Source organism: Salmo salar, chromosome ssa06 (genome assembly GCF_905237065.1).
Source record: "Salmo salar chromosome ssa06, Ssal_v3.1, whole genome shotgun sequence".
NCBI lineage: Eukaryota > Metazoa > Chordata > Actinopteri > Salmoniformes > Salmonidae > Salmo > Salmo salar.
Window position 1 is genome coordinate 28,854,794 of NC_059447.1, and position 23,146 is coordinate 28,877,939.

Consider the following 23,146-nt stretch of genomic DNA (forward strand, 5'->3'; position numbering starts at 1 on the left):
TCTGCACACCCCTGTTTTAAACAGCTGTTATTTGAGTATTTGTGGCCTTTCTTTTAGCTTGAATGAGTCTGGACATTCTCCTCTGACCTCTCTCATTAACAAGGGGTTTTTGCCCACAAAACTGCCGCTCACTGAATGTGTTTTGTTTATCGCATCATTCTCTGTAAACTCTAGAGACTGTGGTGCGTAAAAATCCCAGGAGGGCAGCTGTTTCTGAGATGCTGGAACCACCATGTGTGGCACCTTGTCCGTTCTAATGTTTTGTCGAACAACAACTAAAGCTCTCTATACTCTATATATTGAGTTGCAGGCAGCCACATGATTCGCTGTTCGAAGGAGCAGGCTATTTGCATTAACACGCAGGTGTACCTAATAAAGAGCCCTTGTAATTTATTTTCCAATACTGCCAACTCGTTACTGATGATTGATTTCACATTGTGGTACGAGTATATAGTGAAATGAGTGGTATCCACCTACAACAACATAGCGATAACATGGAGCCGGCAGGTGATTCAGGTCACAATAGAGGTCAAGCAGTGGGAGGAGGAAGACGTGGTGGTCAAAGGAATGGCAGGGGACAAGCACCCCTTCTGAGAGGTGGTCGTGGGCCTCGTTTGAGAGGTGTGGGGGAACGGACCAAGACAGCGGCAGCAACAGCAGAGAGTGTCCAAAGAAATCCGAGCAATAGTTGTAGACCATGTTGTAAATCATGGCATGACAATGACCGAGGCAGCTAGAATGATTCAACCACCCTCAGAAGATCAACCATGGACTCAATCATCAGAATTTTCCTGCAATGAGAACCGGTAAGTCTTCACCATGCACTAAACATTAGGCTACTCTCAATTGTCAAATGACTGTATACTGCATGCCAATGTGTACCACAGAGTAGGTGATGTGACTAAATGTGTTCTTACTGTCATTTTCCCTGCAGAATTGAGACTAGGCCAAATAGGGGAGGCAGAGGCAAAATTCTGACTGACCAACAAGAACGGGCTGTGGTCAATTTGGTTCGGGACAGAAATTATATTCTCCTTACAGAAATTCTGCTGCAGATCTTGGACAATGACGACATGTTCAACAATGTGGAAGCCATAAGTTTACTGACTATTGCATGCATGCTGAAAAGGCACCAGGTGTCTCTAAAACAGCTATACCGTGGGCCTTCTGAAAGAAATGCAGACAGAGTGAACCAACTGAGGACTGAGTATGTTCAGGCATGTTCAGTTTCAAGATGCCTGTTGTGAAATATTCCCCAAAAATTCCACATCATTGTAATCAGCAATTCTCTTTCCAAAATGTCTTTTTAGAGGGTGATGGAGCTGGATGCTGACGAAAACCATCACAAATTCCTCTTTTTGAATGAGGCAGGCTTCAACCTGGCCAAGACAAGGAGGAGAGGTCAGAATTGTATTGGCCAGCGGGCAACCATCCAAGTACCTGGACAACGTGGGGCCAACATCACCATGTGTGCGGCTATATCTGAAGATGGTGTGGTGGGACACAGACCTCGTATTGGATCATATAATGCAGCTCTCCTTGTAACCTTCCTTGGTGAGCTAAATCAGGTCTGTAGAGCTGATGGCGTGACCTATGTCATTGTGTGGGATAATGTCAGGTTCCACCATGCTCAAATGGTGCAAGCATGGTTTCAGGCGCATCCACAATTTACCACCCTGTACTGAACCCTTACTCTCCTTTCCTTAACCCGATTGAGGAATCTTTCTCCAGATGGGGGTGGAAGGTATATGATAGGCTCCCTCACGAACAAGCCACCCTTCTCCAGGCCATGGATGACGCATGCAATGACATCACGGCAGAACAGTGTCAGGCCTGGATTCACCATGCCCGAAGATTCTTCCCAAGATGTTTGGCTAATGAAAACCTCCATTGTGATGTGGATGAGAACCTGTGGCCAAATCCACAAGACAGGGTTGATGGAAATATAGAAGTACGGTAATTAATCCTTTGTTTTGGTTTTTACAGTAAGTCAGGTGAGGAACACTGCAGTTGACGTTTTACTGTATTTTTTTTTATAGCTAATTATTTTTTCTTTGATTCAAAGAAACCTATGTTGTGATTTTATTGTATTTCATCAATAAATGTTAAGTTTTGTTCAATGATTCCACTGTGTCTGTAGTATTCTCTCTACTAGTCCTTTGACAGTGATGTATTTACGTGTAGTACCATAATGAAACATGTGTCACATATTTTGTACTACAATATTTAATGATTATACAAAGAACTACACAGTGAAACTATCGGTATCTTGTGTGTGGGTGATCTAAATTAATGTTCCTATGGTATTTCATGACAAATTAGTTATTTGAACCAATGATTCTGCAAGTGCAAGGTTTCTTTAATGATATGAATCCACAATGCAATTGCAAGTGATGACTGTTTTGAGTTTTGAAAAATGACCACAAGGTTCTGAAATTATTATTTATCTAGGCAAGTCAGTTAAGAACAAATTCTTATTTACAATGACGGCTTAGGAACAGTGGGTTAACTACCTTGTTCAGGGGATGAACGACAGATTTGTATCTTGTCAGCTCAGGGATTTGATCTAGCAACCTTTTGGTTACTGGCCCAATGTTCTAACCACTAGGCTACCTGCCACCCCTGAAATTAGTGCCAAAGGGATTGTAAAAAACTGTATTCATAAGAAAAAGGGATTTATAGACCGGTGGACAGGTACATACTGTACGTATATGGAAAAGCATATATTCTCCTTAGAAACTGAGACAAGTGTTGTTCGGAACACACACCCCATTAGTGCCTGTCTCTTCTCTGGCACAGATCCCATGTGGGCACTTGGGCCCTCTCCTGTGTCCCCTCAATAATCTACACCTGCACCTGCTGCCACACTGTCATCATAAAAAAAACTAGTGTCTGTGTGGGTGTGTGTCTGTGTGGGTGTGTGTCTGTGTGTGTGTGTGTGTGTGTGGGTGGATGTGTGTCTGTGTGGGTGTGTGTAAGTGTATGTCCAGGCCAAAGGAGGCTGGTGGGAGTAGCTATAGGAGGACAAGTTCATTGTAATGTCTGGAATGATATAAATGGAGTCAAACGTGGTTTCCATATGTTTGATGTGTTTGATACCGCATCATTTAATCCATTCCAGACATTACAATGAGCCCGTCCTCCTATAACTCCTCCCACCATCCTCCACAGGTCCAGGCCCTTGCCATATTGGTAATTAGCATGTAGTATAATGGTTAGGTTGGGGCCCTGCTATATACTGTCATCAAAACATACCCAGACTGTGTCTCTTGTTAAGTTGAAGTGCCCCCTGCCCTCTTTCACATAATTTTCTGTGAATCTTCTCCAATCTTCTCAGCCGTCGCCAGTGTTATCAATGACTGGCTCAGGGAGCAGAAGGTTGAAGGAGCTTTGAGACGTGAGACTGGAGAATTTGTACCAATGGTTTGACAGGATGACTTGAGGCATGCATAAGGCATTCTACTTGACATGTGTTGATGACACCTTCCAGCCCATGTTATGTTTTCTCACCTTTATCTGTATATTTTCTTATCTGCCTCTTGTCACATGACATATCAATGGGCTGTTATTCACCAAGCTGGTTCAGTGGCTGTTTATGAGGAGGGGGATCCGATTCTCAGAATTCTGATCTTGTTTGTCTTTTTTTTAAATTAAAGGCCCAGTGTAGTCAAACACGTGATTTCTCTGTGTTTTATATATATTTCCACCCTATGATGTTGGAATAAACCTGTGAAATTGTGAAAATGATGATAATGCCCTTTTTGTGTAAGAGACGTTTGAAAAGACAGTCCTAGCAAAATTCTTTCTTGAGAAATTGCTCTTTGCTAAGAAGCTACTTTTGTTTCTTTTTGATCATTTTCAATTAAAACAATCACAGTAAGGTACTTAACTGTTATCCAGAAATGATTTGATATTGAGATAAAAACGGCTGCATTGGACCATTAACCGTGTGGTCACTTATAGCATGAATTCCCCAAATGAAACATTTATGGATCATACACAAACACACTGGACTGATACCCTTCACCCTGTCAATTATTGAGATGAAAGAAATGAAGAGGAGCATTACAGAGGCCAAAGAGAGAGAGAGAGAGAGAGAGTGCGCGTAGAGACGTGTGATGTGCAGCGAAGCAGTTGATGAGGGTGTCTCTGCTCACTGTCAAAAAGTGTCAGGCGCGTCTGGTGGGATGATGACTCCCCCTGCCCCGCGCAGTGCTTGGTCAACCCTGTCAAATGGGGAGGGCATCCGAGATTCGCCAAATAGTAGCTTCTTCTACTGTCCGGATGAAACGTAGCGGTTAAGACTTCGATTTACCCCTTTTCTTTCACTTCTCTTTGATCTTGTTGACGTGGAGGGCGGTGTTGGTTTTTCTCCTCTTCATTAGATGATAACGACTGGCAAGGCTAGACTAATTGTAGAGCCTATTTATTATTTTGTAGGCAAAGTGGAACGTTTTATGACTTATGAAATACCGTTTTTACACTTTCCTGTGTACCGCACGCAAAAACCGGCTTCCAGTTCTCTCTCCTATGGAGCGAGCGCCTTTTTTTTATCGCCCTAGCAACTGGTCCTCGCCGCTGCTGCCTTGTGACATTTTCTTGTCGCTTTGCTCACCAGCCATCGCATATTGAATTCGCCTGTATGCGGGGCCATTTTTGCATAGAGTATTTCCCTACTTCGTCTTTAATTTGATTTATTTCAAACTCTGGAGGTTCATGCGTCGAGAAGTCTCATCTTTTTGCGTCAAAATGCCTGTGAGACGCGGTCATGTAGCCCTCCAGAACACTTATCTGGACACCATTATCCGGAAATTCGATGGACAAAGTAAGTGGACACACTTTACATTATGACTGAAAAAGTAATAACATAATGTGACCATGAGCAAGCTGTTATAACTGTATAATCCCAACAACAAACAATTAGACTGGGTAGAAATGAAAGTGAATGCCTTTTCCATGTAACCTTTCAACCATGCAAAGTGTAATAAAATGTAAAGACAAATGCATTTGTCTAGTGGTCCCCCCGGTTTCTATTGATCCGAATATGAGTGCTACATGGCTGTTTCTGTAATCAAGCAGATGCTTCAATTTAAGTCTGTCTGTCTGTCTGTCTGCCTGCCTGCCTGCCTGCCTGTTGGTGTAACCCCTGTACTATGGCTTGGGCATTAATGGCATGGCACAGGTGTTACTGCATTGCCCTGTAAATGCCCAAGACCCTCTGGCGATACTCCTTCTATCTCGTCATTTGATTTACAGTTCAAACTTAGGTTATGTCCATATGCATGTGCTGAATATGCCAAATTGTCATGTTAATACTATAGGTTTGTGTGTTTAGTATGTCTTTGCACCTGCCTATGTTTTCCACATGTTGCATGAATTCACATGCTGCACTAGATTATATTGCATGAGTTAACATGTTCTCCGTTCTTAAACTGGTCAGACCACTGGATCCTGATAGAAAGAGTACATCATTTCTTTGCTTTACAGAGTTTGCATGTGACCACTAACTACAACTACACACTCTGTTAGTGCATATAACTGAGTGATATCCTTCTTGAACAGGGCCTTATGCAGCACATCACAGCACACTTTACACCCACAATGCCTCTTCGTTTCTGTGCTTTTGTCTTGAATTAAATGGTATCGTAGTTGACTATTGCTCACTCAGAAACTGCCCCAGAATGTCTTTGCAACCCACTCAAACAAAACATTATTGATCCATTCAGCAAAGAAGAAATCCAGTTGTTTAAAAAAGAGGAATGGCTCTGATTAGCACTGAACTTCAATTACAGTAGAGGCCTATAACCTAGCTCAGTAGAGGCCTATAACCTAGCTCAGTAGAGGCCTATAACCTAGCTCAGTAGAGGCCTATAACCTAGCTCAGTAGAGGCCTATAACCTAGCTCAGTAGAGGCCTATAACCTAGCTCAGTAGTGGCCTATAACCTAGCTCAGTAGAGGCCTATAACCTAGCTCAGTAGAGGCCTATAACCTAGCTCAGTAGTGGCCTATAACCTAGCTCAGTAGTGGCCTATAACCTAGCTCAGTAGAGGCCTATAACCTAGCTCAGTAGAGGCCTATAACCTAGCTCAGTAGAGGCCTATAACCTAGCTCAGTAGAGGCCTATAACCTAGCTCAGTAGAGGCCTATAACCTAGCTCAGTAGTGTCCAATAACCTAGCTCAGTAGTGGCCTATAACCTAGCTCAGTAGAGGCCTATAACCTAGCTCAGTAGAGGCCTATAACCTAGCTCAGTAGTGGCCTATAACCTAGCTCAGTAGTGGCCTATAACCTAGCTCAGTAGAGGCCTATAACCTAGCTCAGTAGAGGCCTATAACCTAGCGCAGTAGAGGCCTATAACCTAGCTCAGTAGTGGCCAATAACCTAGCTCAGTAGTGGCCTATAACCTAGCTCAGTAGAGGCCTATAACCTAGCTCAGTAGAGGCCTATAACCTAGCTCAGTAGTGGCCTATAACCTAGCTCAGTAGTGGCCTATAACCTAGCTCAGTAGAGGCCTATAACCTAGCTCAGTAGTGGCCAATAACCTAGCTCAGTAGTGGCCTATAACCTAGCTCAGTAGAGGCCTATAACCTAGCTCAGTAGAGGCCTATAACCTAGCTCAGTAGTGGCCTATAACCTAGCTCAGTAGTGGCCTATAACCTAGCTCAGTAGAGGCCTATAACCTAGCTCAGTAGAGGCCTATAACCTAGCTCAGTAGTGGCCTATAACCTAGCTCAGTAGTGGCCTATAACCTAGCTCAGTAGTGGCCTATTTCTATGCTACTGTAAGTCTGACTGTGACTACTGTGCCTGTCACTGTCAGTGTTCTTCAGTCACAGTGTGAAGGCAGTCTGTTGACCACAGGGGTATGGCTCAAAATAACCCTCTCCACCGCTGCTCCACATTAAAGAGAAGATCCAATGTTCCTCTTTTCACCTCAATTTCATGTTAAAGGATTTCAGCTTGTTTAATTTGCTGTGCTGGCAGGTGACATTTCGGAATTAATTGTGTTATGTTACTCTGGGATTTTCAAAGCTCTCTGCAGAGAGGTCCTCAGAGACAGACCGATAAGTCCCATCAAACTGATGTCTTCCTTATCTCTGTGTGCGTGTGTGCGTAAGCACCCTGCTGGGTGATGCGTGTGCCAAACCACTGCTGCTTAGCAACAATCTGAGTCTGGGTGTCTGTGTTCTGAGGCATTGATAATGACTTAGGATAGAATGTACTTTCCACCAAGCGACCTCACCTATTTACTCTACACAGAGGAGCAAAGAGGGGGAAGGGGTTCTGCTTTTTCTGGGTGAAGCTCCAAATCGCTCTCCTCATATTTGTTTAAATGGGGAAGAATGAGAGTTGTGTAACTCAGTTTCACGAGTGGATAAAAAGAGGAGTAGAGACAGAGTCAGAGGCACAGATGTTTGAGCAGCTTTTCAACATAAACTGTACTGATTGAATATCACGCTGTACGACAATATCAGTGTAGCTGATGTGACTTCCAAGGCAATTGTCATTAGCGCTGGAGACAATAGCCACACTCATGAACCTAGGTAAGGACAGCTGAAACCTATTGCAGTATATTATAATCTTGATTGCGGACTGTCATTGCTGAGTCCAGCTGCTCCGTATTTGTCCCTCTGGGGCCATCTTGAATCATTGCACTGATATGATTTGTGCCGCAGAGGGACAGACTTGATTACTCCAATTTCAACTTGACGTTGAGGTGAATGTGGTTAGTTGAGTGCGATACTGAAATGAACACAGTCCAGACTTGATTTGGATCTGATTGAGAGACTTCTCCTTGAAATGATCATTACCTGAATATGATAACTGAATGTTTCTGAAGTTAGATAAACTTTGATTGTCCGATTTTGCATATTGCATTTGATGTAATAAGCCTTCAATTATAATTGTACTGTAATTTCCCACATTCCCACCATATTCGTACATTTACATATCTGCTCTGACTCTCCCCTTGGTTTCCTCCCAGATCGTAAGTTCCTGATAGCCAATGCTCAGATGAAGAACTGTGGCATTATCTACTGTAACGAGGGCTTCTGCCAGATGTTTGGCTTTTCGCGGGCAGAAATCATGCAGCAGCCCTGCACCTGCCAGTTCTTGGTGGGGCCTGGCACCATGAAGTCTGCCCTGACACAGCTGGCACAGGCCCTGCTAGGGTCAGAGGAGCGCAAGGTGGAGATCCTCTACTACAACAAAGAAGGTAAGGAGAAGGTGGAGGTTTAGACTGAGATTCAGAGAGAAAGAGATGGAAAGAGCAAGAGAGTCAAAGTTACAACATTACTCCCCTTCTTTATAGTGGGGAGTGCTGTAAAGGTCACATACAGAATATTTTGGTCCCTCCAAGTGTCATGGCTGTCTCCCTCTCACTTTTATATAATGCTTCTGTATGATGCAGTGTTACAGTATGTGGAGCCAACTGCTGCAGACTCAGTGAACTCTCATCTACTAATTTATCTGTCTGGGGAGTGGACATGGTGGAGCTGTCTTGGCCTGCTTACCTCACCTGCAACATGTTTATTCATCCCCTATAACGACACAGGGCGAGACCCAGATGCAGACACAGGAGGCAGATGGTTCGAGTCTCTGATATTTATTAAACAACAAAGGGCAGGCAAGAAGCAGGTCGAGGACAGGTAAAAGTTCAGAACCAGGTCAGAGTTCCAAACGGTACAGGGACGCAGGCAGGCTCAAGGTCAGGGCAGGCTGAATGGTCAGGCAGGCGGGCTCAGTGTCAGGGCAGGCAAAAGGTCAAAAGCAGGAGGACTAGAAAAACAGAGACAAGAAAAAGCAGGAGCACAGAAAAACACGCTGGTTGACTTGACAAGACAAACTGGCACAGACAAACAGAGAACACAGGAATAAATACCCTGGGAATAATTGGGAAGACCGGTGACACCTGGAGGTCGGTGGAGACAATCACAAAGACAGGTGAAACGGATCAGGGCGTGACATCCCCACTCCCCATTCCCATCCTGTGCATAGCTGCACTAGGTAGTTTTGGGGGTGGGGGTGCTGCAGGGGGATAGGGGAGTGCAGATTATTTATTTTTTGCCCGCGCTACGGAAGGCTATATATGTCCGCTAATACAGGACAAGTAAAGGCCCAGTGCACTACTCTTGTGATTTTTTTAAATTAAAAAAAATACAATACTTGTATGGTCCTGTGTTTTGTCTCTTGTACATGTACACAGGACCCGGGGTTGGAACCAAAATTATTTTCCAATCGTTTTGTTCTGAACAGAACCATATATCATTTTTTTCGTTACACTGTTCCGACCAGCAAGATACAGTTCTGAACCGGTTCAACCCCCCCAAAGTACCCGTTTATATCGTTACTTTCTGTTCCTTTTTAAACCTTTATTTATTTTCCATTTAGCTCGACATTAAATGACTTTTCCAATCATACAGTATGGATAGAGCAGCTTGCTATAGAGCTGGCACGCTATAGCTCAGTGAGTTGTTCACATGCGTTATGGAAAGACAAGTGTAGGGCGTGAGATGCAACTGAAATTTTGCGAGTGGGGAGACAGAGAGAGAGGGTAGGGGAGGAGGCTTGGCTTGAAACGCTGGGGATCTTGTGATGACATGCATTATCTGAATTAGGCCCATAGAATTATACCTACGGAGGAGAGGCTTCTCTGGAAGATTTTTGAATGTCTTTGAACTTCAGAGTTGGCTTAACGTTGGACCAGAGTAGCTGGCTAGCTAACAAGCTTGCGTGTGCAGAGCGGCACCTGAATTAAAAACACATCTTACCTTTTTATAGTTAATAAATCCAATGTGAACTATAGGATCCCTAACTAGCATTGAAAAAGTTAATCCATCCTTCTGTAATAAAAAATCTCTCTCCCTATCTTCTGAATTATGTTTGTAATGTCCGCAGGCTACAGCTATGCTTCTGAGGGGCAGATAGGCTACACGCACACACACTGGCAAAGATTTTCAGCTGGCAGACTTTGGAAGAAGTTAATGATTGACAGAGGAAGAGCTTTGCATAGGCGCTTTGTTGCATTTTTTTTATGGGACTTTTAAATAATGGTTCTGTTCCAGAACAATATAGATCACTTTCGTTCCCTGGTCTGGTTCTGATTCTGTTCCTTAAAAATGTCATTATTTTCCCGTTTGTTTGCGACCCCTGCCAAGGACAGAGGGACAAGCAAACAGACCTGGCTAGTGAGGCTGTAGACACAATGCCGTTACGTTGGTCATTTGGGCATGAGAAGTGCCGTGTCGGAGAGCTTGTTGTCATGGAAATATTGTCAGTGTGCCAGCTCAAATCCACTGAACGTCTATTTATTTTGTATCCCAGTAATGCATACAGTCATGAACGCAGGTGCGCACACAAGCACGAATGAATTGTAAATGGGTACAATTCATCATACACAATAAAAATGCATTATGTTGCTGTACTTGATTGATCTTAATTGATCCTAAAACTGAATGAATGTGTTTGTTTGTTAATGTGTGTGTGTGTGTGTGTGTGTGTGTGTGTGTGTGTGTGTGTGTGTGTGTGTGTGTGTGTGTGTGTGTGTGTGTGTGTGTGTGTGTGTGTGTGTGTGTGTGTGTGTGTGTGTGTGTGTGTGTGTGTGTGTGTGTGTAAAACAAGGACATTTCCTGGGGACATTACTCCGGGGACATTTTGCCGGTCCCCACAATGAAAATGGCTGTTTAAGCCTTAGGGGTTAGGTTTAGGGGTTAGGGTTACAATTAGGATTAGGGGTTAAGAGTTGGAGTTAGGGTTAGGTGTCACGATTTCCGCCGAAGTCGGTCCCTCTCCTTGTTCGGGTGGTGTTCGGCGGTTGACATCACCGGCCTTCTAGCCATCGCCGATCCACTTTTCATTTTCCATTTGTTTTGTCTTTGTCTTACACACCTGCTTTCAATTCCCCAATTACTTGTTCATTATTTAACCCTCTGTTCCCCCATGTTTGTTTGTGAGTAATTGTTTATTGTATTGCGGTCTATCTTTTTGTGGCCTTGTATTTATACAACGTCTATTGTGATATTATTGAGTAAAATTGCTTTCATTACTCATATCTGCTGTCCTGCGCCTGACTCATCTCACCAGCTACACACAGATGCTTTACATTAGGGTTTGGTTAAGGGTTAGGTTTAGGGGTTAGGGAAAATAGGATTTTGAATGGGAATCAATTAGGCTTGGGCAGTATACCCCATATACCAGGGTATTTGGAAATAGCCACAGGATGGTTTTTCAATACCGTCAATACCTTTGAAACTGTTTCTTTGAAGTTTTTCTGTAAATTGTCATATTTGTGTCTGTTTTTTAGGTGAGTACCTGCAGTCAACTTGTGCAATATGTTAGGAGAGCGCTAGGAGATAAAGCAGACCGTGTTCTTCTTTTCACCTGTCACATTATTTTACATTATGAGACTTACCGTAGTTCCCCAGAACAGTTGAGCCAGTCACATGTTTGTTTGTGTTATAGCACAATGGGAGTAAGCAGGAACAGGGGAGTCCATCTGTGTATTGACAGGGTTGTGTTTTATATTGAAAGTCAACAATGCCAAAGGTGCTTCAACAAAGTACTGAGTAAAGGGTCTGAATACTTATGTACAGTAAATGTGATATTTCAGTTTTTTATTTTTAATAAATTTGCTACAAGTTTTTGTTCTGTCATTCTGGGGTATTGTGTGTAGATGGATGAGGACAAATAAGGCTGTAACGAAACAAAACGTTGAAAAAGTGAAGGGGTCTGAATACTTTCCGAATGCACAGTATCTAAGTAAGTGCTGAATTAATAAGGTGACGGGGCATCATATTGTGTTAGCTTTCTGCCATGTTTGTCAGAGTCTAGGTGATGTAGGTAAGGCGGAGTCAGGCGCAGGACACAGAGATGAGTACTAATAGTAACTTTACTCAAAATCAATCCTCCAACAAGGAGAACGAAAATCCAGAATCACATAAACGAGACAACTGACAACAATAAACACGCACAAAACCATGATGGCTCCAGAGGGTTAAATAGGGAAATAATTAAAATGTAATGGGAACCAGGTGTGAACAATACAGACAAAACAAATGGAAAAAGAAATGTAGATCGGTGGAGGCTAGAAAGACGGTGACGGCGACCGCCGAACGCCGCCCGAACAAGGAGAGGCACCAACTTCGGCAGAAGTCGTGACAATGTTTGAGAAGTCAAAGCCCTTTGGATGAGTTATCTGTACAACTGTCACTGCTATCTTTTGATTTCCTTGCATTTTTTCTCCTCTCTGTTCTCGGCCCGTCTCCTCCCCCATTTTCTCAGAGCAGAGCAGGCAGGTCCGTTGCCCTAGCGACTCCGCACTCCACACAGACACAGCGTGTACACATGCTGCTCCAGAGCCAGTACTGTTTTTCCTTCAAACAAGCATGTGTCAAACTTTGTTCATTTGCACCATGTCTCTCATTCACATTCACTTGTAAATGTCCAAACTCACCCAAAATGTTATTCGTAAGCTTCTACCTACAGTACCAGTCAAAGGTTTGGACACACCTACTTATTCAAGGGTTTTTCTTTATTTTTACTATTTTCTACATTGAAGAATAATAGTGAAGACATCAAAACTATGAAATAACACATATGGAATCATGTAGTAACCAAAAACGTGTTAAACAATACAATCAATATTTTATATTTGAGATTCTTCAAAGGAGCCACCCTTTGCCTTGATGACAACTTTGCACACTCTTGGCATTCTCTCAACCAGCTTCATGAGGTAGTCACCTGGAATGCCTTTCAATTAACAGGTGTGCCTTGTTAAAAGTACATTTGTGGAATTTCTTTACTTCTTAATGCGTTTGAGCCAATCAGTTGTGTTGTGACAAGGTAGGGGTAGTATACAGAATATAGCCCTATTTGGTAAAATACCAAGTCCATATTATGGAAAGAACAGCTCAAATAAGCAAAGAGAAACGACAGTCCATCATGACTGTAAGATATGAAGGTCAGTCAATGAGGAAAATTTCAACGTTTCTTCAAGTGCAGTCGCAAAAACCATGAAGTGCTATGATGAAACTGGCTCTCATGAGGACCGCTGCAGGAAAGGACGAGCTAGAGTTACCTCTGCTGCAGAGGTCAATGCCGAAAATTTCAAGAACTTGTAGTAGGTAGTTGTAGTTTCGAACAAGCCAATATTCTACATAGTTTAGTGCATAAAACATGGTAATTAACTACAATGACTATAATCCATTGCACATCTACTTGTTCGGTCTGTGTTTCATTTACGCCTACTACAGAAGAGAGAAGAATGCACCTCAAAAAGCCCTAATCGCTCAGTACTACGATTGATATACCACTCTAAACCCCTCTCTTCTTTAGTTATCTTGCTTTCTTTCTTCCTCTCTCTCTTTCTCTAGCTCTCCCTCTCGCCCGCTCTCTCCCTCCCCTCTTCCTACAGTCTGTCTACATTTTCATTGGTCTTATTCTCTATCTCACTCTATATCTCATTTGCTGCTTCACCCCTCTATCGGTTTCTCCTATGCTAGGACATGTTGACAGCCCCCACCCTGGCTTCACTTAAACAGAAAGGAGGGTCTCATAAATGCCCTGGGAAAACATCCAGTCATGGAAAGAAACTACAAGACTGTACAGCTGTTTGGAAGGCCTCTCCACATAAAACTGAAATGAGATGGCAGTAACAGCCCACCAACCATGAAACCTGAGACTCTGAGTCTAAATGTGTTCAGTGTTAAAGAGAGCACAGTCAGATAATATTAAACAATATTTATAGTTACTTGAGCTGTCCTGAAGTCTACTTAGTTACCTTTGAGCCCAGGTTAGGATGGCCATTAGCAGCTTTATAATGTTATGTCTCTCCCCCCTGCAGGGACCTGCAGGCCCTGTCTGATTGATGTGGTTCCTGTGAAGAAAGCGGAGGGACAGGTCATCATGTTCATCCTCAACTTCCAGGAAATCATTGACCCCTCCCTCAAGAAACCAGGTCTGAGACAGAGGGTGGCCCAGGGTTGGGTATGGGCAGGTCAGTGTGGAAAGTGTGTGTGTGATGACAGTGTGTCTGTCTGTCTGTCTGTCTGTCTGTCTGTCTGTCTGTCTGTCTGTCTGTCTGTCTGTCTGTCTGTCTGTCTGTCTGTCTGTCTGTCTGTCTGTCTGTCTGTCTGTCTGTCTGTCTGTCTGTCTGTCTGTCTGTCTGCATCAACCTGTTTATTCCATGTTGAATGTAGCTGTGTTATAACATACAGAATGTGACTACATCCTGGTACTCTAGGTGTATTTATGTAATGTGGATGTATAAGCCCTCTGTGGTTTCTCAGGGCAGAGTCGCAGGCTGAAGTTGAGACTGCCATTGGTACGTGCAATGCGTCGGTCTTCCCTCGCCAAAGACCAGTTTGAGGGGGTGGTGGTGGACTACCTACAGGTAAGGTGGCCAGAGACTCCCATACACACATAGGCCTATACACACAGTACTCGTCTAAATATGACCTTACATATAATATATCTTGATTATCTCAGTTCCTGTATCTCTTATGTTTTGTAATGAATATAGCTTCAGTCACATACATTTAGCAGTAAGTAGAAATCTAGTACAATATTTAACCTATGATTGTCCTCTTCCTCCTTCCCTAATTCAGCCCAACAGTGAAGAGATCCCTCTGAAAGAATTCCGTATCCCGTCCAAGGAGAGCTGCATGCAGTCTGAGACAGAGGCGCTGATAGAGCAGGACCATGAGTCCTCCCAGCCTGCAAGCCACTACTCCCCCAAACTGCTGTCCCTATTGTCGGAGCGGCTGGAACCCAGCGTGCCCTTCCTCCCCAGCAGCCCCTTCTCCAGTGCAGCCTTCCCCAGGACGGTCCTGCCCCGGAGCCGCTCCAGAGAGACTGTCGGCAGCCTCCGCAGAGCTTCCTCCCTGGATGACCTCGACAGCATGAGGGCTGAGTCGGGCCGACCAGGAGACCCACGCTCCAACAGCAGTGAGTTTGTGTGTGTGTGTACCCAGTCAAAAGTGTAGTCTGTTGCCATTTTTGTACCCCCTCTGACAGGAAGAAATGTGGCTGTCTCCTCTTACAGTTCCATCTGAATCAAAACAAACCAAGCCAAAGCTACCTGGGCCTGTTGGAGGTATTCTGTTCTCTAGAAAATGCGAATCCTCACTCCCATTCCTCAAACACTGAGCATGTGCAGCAGCAGGGTCACTAATCAATGCCTCTAACCTATAGCCTGTGTGTGTGTGTGTGTGTGTGTGTGTGTGTGTGTGTGTGTGTGTGTGTGTGTGTGTGTGTGTGTGTGTGTGTGTGTGTGTGTGTGCGTGTGTGTGTGTGCCAGGTCTATAGGAGTCCCAGTCACTCAGAGGCCATCCTTTACTCATCACACAGCTAATACTATGGGCTATGGAGTGTGGGGCTGTGGACTTCCCATCTACCCCAGGGAAATAATGTAGAGGAATACATGCATCCTCGCAATGCATTAACACACTCCCTCTCATTTCATTACTCTGTCAATTCAATTTAATTGGCTTTATTGGCATGAGAAACACATGTTTACATTGCCAAAACAAGTGAAATAGATAATACACTTTCTCTGTATCTTTCTCACTCAGATGCTTTGCTCAGTATAAACCAAGATGTTTCTCACCTAGAGGAATGGAAATTGCATTATAACACATTATATTTTTAGTTCTGAATGTGTTACTTGCAGTTTAAATAAAGGATTTGAATGATCATATAATATGTAACCTAGTCGTTGAAAATAGATAGAGACACAGTAATGAGAGATGAGTGTTGTTGTGTGCAGACCTGAAGGCCGGTACTCTGAGCTCCACCTCAGACTCGGACCTGATGCGACGCAGGACCAGCACTCGCAGGACCAGCACTCGTAACCCCCTCACACTCAGTTTCGCCTCCGACCTCTTGCGACCGCCCTCGCCCACTGAGATCGAGATCATCGCTCCCAGCAAAGTAAAGGACCGCCACCGAGATGTCACAGAGAAGGTCACACATGTCACACAGGTGAGACACATGGTCCTCACTAGCACTCATATCACACAACCACAACCGTGTGATTACCTGACTCAACCTTTTTCAGAACGGCATGTGTACGGCTTGTGTACACAGGACGTTGTGTAAAAGGAACATTGGGCTATTGAGAAGTGGTGGATTACATCTCTTCGGTCTGACTTCCTGTGTTGCAAGCTTTCTGCTGATGAAGCAGCTGCATGTCACTCAAGAGTTTCCACATGCATCCACACACACACACACACAAACACACAAACAGGAACGATATATAAAATTAACGTTTTTTTCAGTCACTTTGGTGCTGTTTTCAAAAGTATGTGGTGAATTTTCTTAATACAAAACTCCAAACTGGTAACACATGTAACACGGCAAGTCTCATAAAACGTTTTATTGTGCATTTATTTAGTTTGAATGCATCTTTCACCACCCAGCCATTCATCCAAAATATAAATGTACTGTGAAATACCATGTGAACATTTATTTCATCATCAAAACACAACATATTAATATCTTCTCAATGTAGTTATTTTAACAGCTAGTTAATCCAATAGATACATGTTTCAAAATGCCCTTTGAATATAATATGCTACAGTACTGTTTTCACATTAGACAATACACTTGCACTATCTATTGAAATTGACTGAACATCAAATTTCGATAATTTATATCCCATGTGTGATCTTTCACAATTGATGAAAGAAATATCTGTATTGTTCAGATATAATTCCAACATAGGTGTACTGTAATCAAATGAAAGAAACATAACATTTAGCAAGCATTAGTTTGCATCAAGCCTGTCTTGAGCATTTGGCCATTGGTTCTCATCGACATCGCAGTAAATGTCCTCATTGTTCATGCACCTAGGGAAAAACCTTTTGGCATGGAGAATCCAAGCCTGACACAGCCTGGATTGATGTCATTACATGACTCATTCATGGCCTGAAGGAGGGTGGTACGCTCATGGGGATGACAATCATATATCTTCCACCTGTACTGTAATATGTATTGTATTTTACAGTATTGTATTGTACTTATGTATTGTAGTGGTCCTGTTTGTGGCTCAGTTCATAAGAGCATGGCACTAGCAAGACCAGAGTTGTGGGTTCGATTTCAACTGGGGTCACTTACAGAAAATATAAAGATTCACTGTTGCCACTTAGGATAAAAGCATCTGCTACGTAAATGACATATATTACAGTATTACAGTACTGTACTGGCCAGATCAGCATGCACAGTGCCAAGCGTCGGCTGGAGTGGTGTAAAGCTCGCCGCCATTGGACTCTGGAGCAGTGGAAACGCGTTCTCTGGAATGATGCATCACACTTCACTATCTATCGGTCAGATGGACAAATCTGGATTTGGTGGATGCCGGGAGAACGCTACCTGCCCCAGTGCAGCCCCATCAAACACCTTTGGGATGAATTGAAACGGTGACTGCGAGCCAGGCCTAATCGCCCAACATCAGTGCCCGACCTCCCTATTGCTCTTGTGGCTGAATGGAAGCAAGTCCCCGCAGCAATGTTCCAACATCTAGTGGAAAGCCTTCCCAGAATAGTGGAGGCAGTTTAGGCAGCAAAGGGGGACCAACTCCATAATAATGCCCATGATTTTGGAATGAGATGTTCGACGAGCAGGTGTCCACATACTTTTCGTTATGTAGTGTGTAAGAGGATATTATCTCCTGTATGAACATTTTGTTGGCTACATGTATGGAGATGTTATTTAACATCACTACTGTACTATATGCTCTTGTCTCTCTGCATGTATATGAAAGAGGGAGAATGGGGAAAAGACAGTTTGTATGTGTGAAAGAAAGATCCCACCTTCCATAGTGTGACATCTGTGCCAGCAGAAGAACTTCTCACACCCACATGTCATCACACTAAGTTTGAGTACATTGTCATAACCTGTAATGCCATGGAAACACTAACGCAGTGAGATGGCCCCACAACACCACTGCGTAGCACACTGACCCACATGTCTGTGGTGGGACAGTCAGAGGGGCCACCAGCCAGATGAACCCACACGCTAACCCTGGCTGCCCTGACTTCACTTGTCCACTACAAGTGGAGCAATGTGACTCAATATTAGGGTTTTTTGTGGTATTACTAGATGTGTGTGTGTCAAGTGAACGTACATGTCTTACATTTGAGTGTTATAACATGGTTTATATCATCAGAATTTAGTTGATTGATTGTGAATGGGCAGTTTGACTTGCTGCTAATGTTAGCATTGCTCTGAGTGAGAGGTGAGCTCTTTAGGTTGCCGTGTCAATGCCCCCTGCCTTGCTCGCTGGGTGCACATGGGAGGCAATTTGGCGTGCCTCTAGTTCCTACCAATGGAAAAATCGATCAGGCCAATAGATGCCTCCTCTCCACTTCCTCCAAACCTGCTCCTGGTAGTCCTCAGCTGCTGACTATAAATAACACACACATGTACTATCAAATTATGTGAGCTGTGGTGTTTGTTTTTTAATCACCCTCACCAACAACTTCACACATCTAGAAGATAATTTGCATGGAGAAATCATCATGTTTGGCATGACATGGAGTGGCAAGGAGTGAAATGTTAGCACAAACAGACTGGATTTCTCCAGGCTAATTATGTTGCCTTCCCAGGGTTGGGGTCAAATCCATTTCAAATCCAGTCAATTCAGAAAGTAAACCACGTTTCAATTCCAAATTGTCCTCATTGAAAAGCATTGAAGAGAATTGGAATTTCAATGAATTCCTGAATTGACTGGAATTGGAAATGGAATTTACCCCAACCTTGTACCTTTCCAACTGATATTTGACGATTTCAACAATTTCTTTCTAAAAAGTAAGTGTTTTAGAGATAATGTACATGAAACAAAAATATAAACGCAACATGTAAAGTGTTGGTCCCATATTTCATGAGCTGAAATAAAAGATCCCAGAAATGTTCCATACCCACAAAAAGCTTATTTCTCTAAAATGTTGTGCACAAATTTGTTTACATCCCTGATAGTGAGCATTTCTCCTGTTCAAATATGACCCATCTACCTGACAGGTGTGGCATATCAAGAAGCTTGTGCTGGGGACAATAAAAGGCCACTCTAAAATGTGCAGTTTTGTCACAATGCCACAGATTTTGAGGGAGTGTGCAATTGGCATGCTGACTGCAGGAATGTCCACCAGAGCTGTTGCCAGAGAATTTAATGTTAATTTCCCTACCATAAGCTGCCTCCAACGTCGTTTTAGAGAATTTGGCAGTATGTCCAACCGGCCTCACAAGCGCAGACCAGACCATGTGTACGGCGTTGTGTGGGTGAGCGGTTTGCTGATGTCAATGTTGTGAACAGAGTGCCCCATAGTGGCAGTCGGGTTATGGTATGGGCAGTCATAAGCTATGGATAACAAACACAATTGCATTTTATCGATGGCAATTTGAATTACCAAAAATACCGTGACGAGATCCTGAGGCCCATTGTGAGCCCCATTTTTTTTAAAGGTATCTGTAACCAACAGTTGCATATCTGTATTCCCAGTTATGTGAAATCCATATATTAGGGCCAAATGAATTTATTTAATTTCACTGATTTCCTCATATGAACTGTAACTCAGTAAAATCTTTGAAATTGTTGCATGTTGGTTTATATTTTTGTTCAGTATAGAAACAATATATATATATTTATGCTAAAATTAGCAGCAAGTCAAACTGCCCATTCACAATCAATCAATCATATATATAATCGTGCTCTGACATGATGAAAAAATATATATACAGCACCAGTAAAAAGTTTGGACACCACTACTCATTCCAGGGTTTTTCTTTATTTTTTACTATTTTCTACATTGTAGAATAATAGTGAAGACATCAAAACTATGAAATAACACATATGGAATCATGTAGTAACCAAAAAAGAGTTAAACAAATCAAAATATATGTATTTTTTGAGATTCTTCAAATAGTCACCCTTTGCCTTGATGACAGCTTTACACACTCTTATCATTCTCTCAACCAGCTTTACCTGGAATGCTTTTACAACAGTCTTGAAGGAGTTCCCACGTGTGCTGAGCACCTGTTGGCTGCTTTTCCTTCACTCTGTGGTTCAACTCATCCCAAACCATCTCAATTGGTTTGTGGTCAGGTGATTGTGGAGGCCATGTCATCTGATGCAGCACTCCATCACTCTCTTTCTTGATCAAATAGCCCTAACACAGCCTGGAGGTGTGTTGGGTCATTGTCCTGTTGAAAAACAAATAATAATCCCACTAAGCGCAAACCAGATGGGATGGTGTATCGCTGCAGAATGCTGTGGTAGCCATGCTGGTTAAGTGTGCCTTGAATTCTAAATAAATCAAAGACAATGTCACCAGCAAAGCACCCCCACACCCTCACACCTCCTCCTCCATGCTTCATGGTGGGAACCACACATACAGCGATCATCTGTTCACCTACTGTGCTTCTCACAAAGACACGGCTGTTGGAACCAAAAATCTCAAATTTGAACTCATCAGACCAAAGGACAGATTTCCACCGGACTAATGTCCATTGCTTGTGTTTCTTGGCCCAAGGAAGTCTCTTCTTCTTATTGGTGTCCTTTATTAGTGGTTTCTTTGCAGCAATTCGACCATGAAGGCCTGATTCACATAGTCTCCTCTGAACAGTTGATGTTGAGATGTGTCTGTTACATGAACACTGTGAAGCATTTATTTGGGCTGCAATTTCTGAGGCTGATAACTCTAATGAACTTATCCTCTGCAGCAGAGGTAACTCTGGGTCATCCTTTCCTGCGGCAGTTCTCATGAGAGCCAGTTTCATCATAGCGCTTGATGGTTTTTGCGACTGCACTTGAAGAAACATTTACATTTTCCTCATTGACTGACCTTCATGTCTTAAAGTAAGGATGGACTGTCATTTCTCTTTGCTTATTTGAGCTGTTCTTACCATAATATGGACTTGGTCTTTTACCAAATAGGGCTATCTTCTATATACCACCCCTACCTTGTGACAACAAAACTGATTGGCTAAAACACATTAAGAAGGAAAGACATTCCACAAATGTACTTCTAACAAGGCACACCTGTTAATTAAAATGCATTCCTCATGAATGAAGCTAGTTGAGAGAATCCCAAGAGTGTGCAAATCTGTCATCCAGGCAAAGGGTGGCTCCTTTGAAGAATCTCAAATATAAAATATATTTTGATTTGTTTAACACTTTTTTGGTTACTACATGATTCCATATGTGTTATTTAATAGTTTTGATGTCTTCACTATTATTCTACAATGTAGAAAATTGTAAAAATAAAGAAAAACCCTTGAATGAGTAGGTGTGTCCAAACTGACTGGTACTGTACAGTTGTGGCCAAAAGTTTTGAGAATGACACAAATATTAATTTTCACAAAGTCTGCTGCCTCAGTTTGTATGATGGCAATTTGCATATACTCCAGAATGTTATGAAGAGTGATCAGATGAATTGCAATTAATTGCAAAGTCCCTTTTTGCCATGCAAATGAACTGAATCCCATAAAAACATTTCCACTGCATTTCAGCCTTGCCACAGAAGGACCAGCTGACATCATGTCAGTGATTCTCTCGTTAACACAGGTGTGAGTGTTGACGAGGACAAGGCTGGAGATCATTCTGTCATGCTGATTGAGTTTGAATAACAGACTGGAAGCTTCAAAAGGAGGGTGGTGCTTGGAATCATTGTTCTTCCTCTGTCAACCATGCTTACCTGCAAGGAAACATGTGCCGTCATCATTGCTTTGCACAAAAAGGGCTTCACAGGCAAGGATAATGCTGCCAGTAAGATTGCACCTAAATCAACCATTTATCGGATCATCAGGAACTTCAAGGAGAGCGGTTCAATTGTTGTGAAGAAGGCTTCAGGGCTCCCAAGAAAGTCCAGCAAGCGCCAGGACCGTCTCCTAAAGTTGATTCAGCTGCGGGATCGGGGCACCATCAGTACAGAGCTTGCTCAGGAATGGCAGCAGGCAGGTGTGAGTGCATCTGCACGCACAGTGAGGCAAAGATTTTTGGAGGATGGCCTGGTGTCAAGAAGGGCAGCACAGAAGCCACTTCTCTCCAGGAAAAACATCAGGAACAGACTGATATTCTGCAAAAGGTACAGGGATTGGACTGCTGAGGACTGGGGTAAAGTCATTTTCTCTGATGAATCCCCTTTCCGATTGTTTGGGGGATCCGGAAAAAAGCTTGTCCGGCGAAGACATGGTGAGCGCTACCATCAGCCCTGTGTCATGCCAACAGTAAAGCATCCTGAGACCATTCATGTGTGGGGTTGCTTCTCAGCCAAGGGAGTGGGCTCACTCACAATTTTGCCTAAGAACACAGCCATGAATAAAGAATGGTACCAACACATCCTCCGAGAGCAACTTCTCCCAACCATCCAGGAACAGTTTGGTGATGAACAATGCCTTTTCCAGCATGATGGAGCACCTTGGCATAAGGCAAAAGTGATAACTAAGTGGCTCGGGAACAAAACATAGATATGTTGGGTCCATGGCCAGGAAACTCCCCAGACCTTAATCCCATTGAGAACTCGTGGTCAATCCTCAAGAGGCGGGTGGACAAACAAAAACCCACAAATTCTGACAAACTACAAGCATTGATTATGCAAGAATGGGCTGCCATAAGTGAGGATGTGGCCCAGAAGTTAATTGACAGCATGCCTGGGAGGAATGGAGAGGTCTTGCGTCAACTTCATGAAATTGTCAAGACAATAAGTGTCAAAGACACTTATGAAATGCTTGTAATTATATTTCAGTATTCCATAGTAACATCTGACAAAAATATCTAAAGACACTGAAGCAGCAAACTATATATATACGACTGTGTGTGTGTATATATATATATATATTTTATTTTTGTATTTTTTTTTATCATATCAGAGCATGATATACAGTATGGGGCTTGAGCCCTATTGTTAAGACGTGCAGTTCATACTCAATCCCTCTACTTCCCGTTCCCACGATTATTTCCCACTTTCATCAGTGACTGTGAGTATTCCAGCTGTTCTGCTATCATGTGTCTGTTTGTGTTGCTGGCAGGGGTGGAAGGGGTCAAGGTGGGTGGTTATGAAACATGTTGCTCTGGTAGGGCTGTGGCAGTCATGCAAATAACTGCCGGTCTCACAGTAATTGACCGTTAATTAACATAAAGACGTTTAGCATCTCCT

At 43.1% G+C, this 23,146-nt stretch overlaps 1 protein-coding gene across 2 annotated transcripts in view; it reads left to right on the forward strand.

Moving 5' to 3' along the window:
* Nucleotides 1-4,181: 4,181 nt before the first annotated feature.
* Nucleotides 4,182-23,146, forward strand: part of LOC106601567 (potassium voltage-gated channel subfamily H member 6-like) — a 39,658-nt gene continuing 20,693 nt past the window's right edge. Inside the window, exons 1-7 of one of the 2 annotated variants that reach the window (XM_045720136.1) lie at nt 4,182-4,825; nt 7,984-8,214; nt 13,840-13,992; nt 14,285-14,388; nt 14,603-14,942; nt 15,040-15,090; nt 15,763-15,977. In XM_045720136.1, the coding sequence (XP_045576092.1) occupies nt 4,717-4,825; nt 7,984-8,214; nt 13,840-13,992; nt 14,285-14,388; nt 14,603-14,942; nt 15,040-15,090; nt 15,763-15,977 (1,203 nt within the window). In that variant the 5' untranslated portion in view covers nt 4,182-4,716. The remainder of the gene's footprint in view (nt 4,826-7,983; nt 8,215-13,839; nt 13,993-14,284; nt 14,389-14,602; nt 14,943-15,039; nt 15,091-15,762; nt 15,978-23,146) is intronic. The other variant, XM_045720137.1, reaches the window with a different exon arrangement.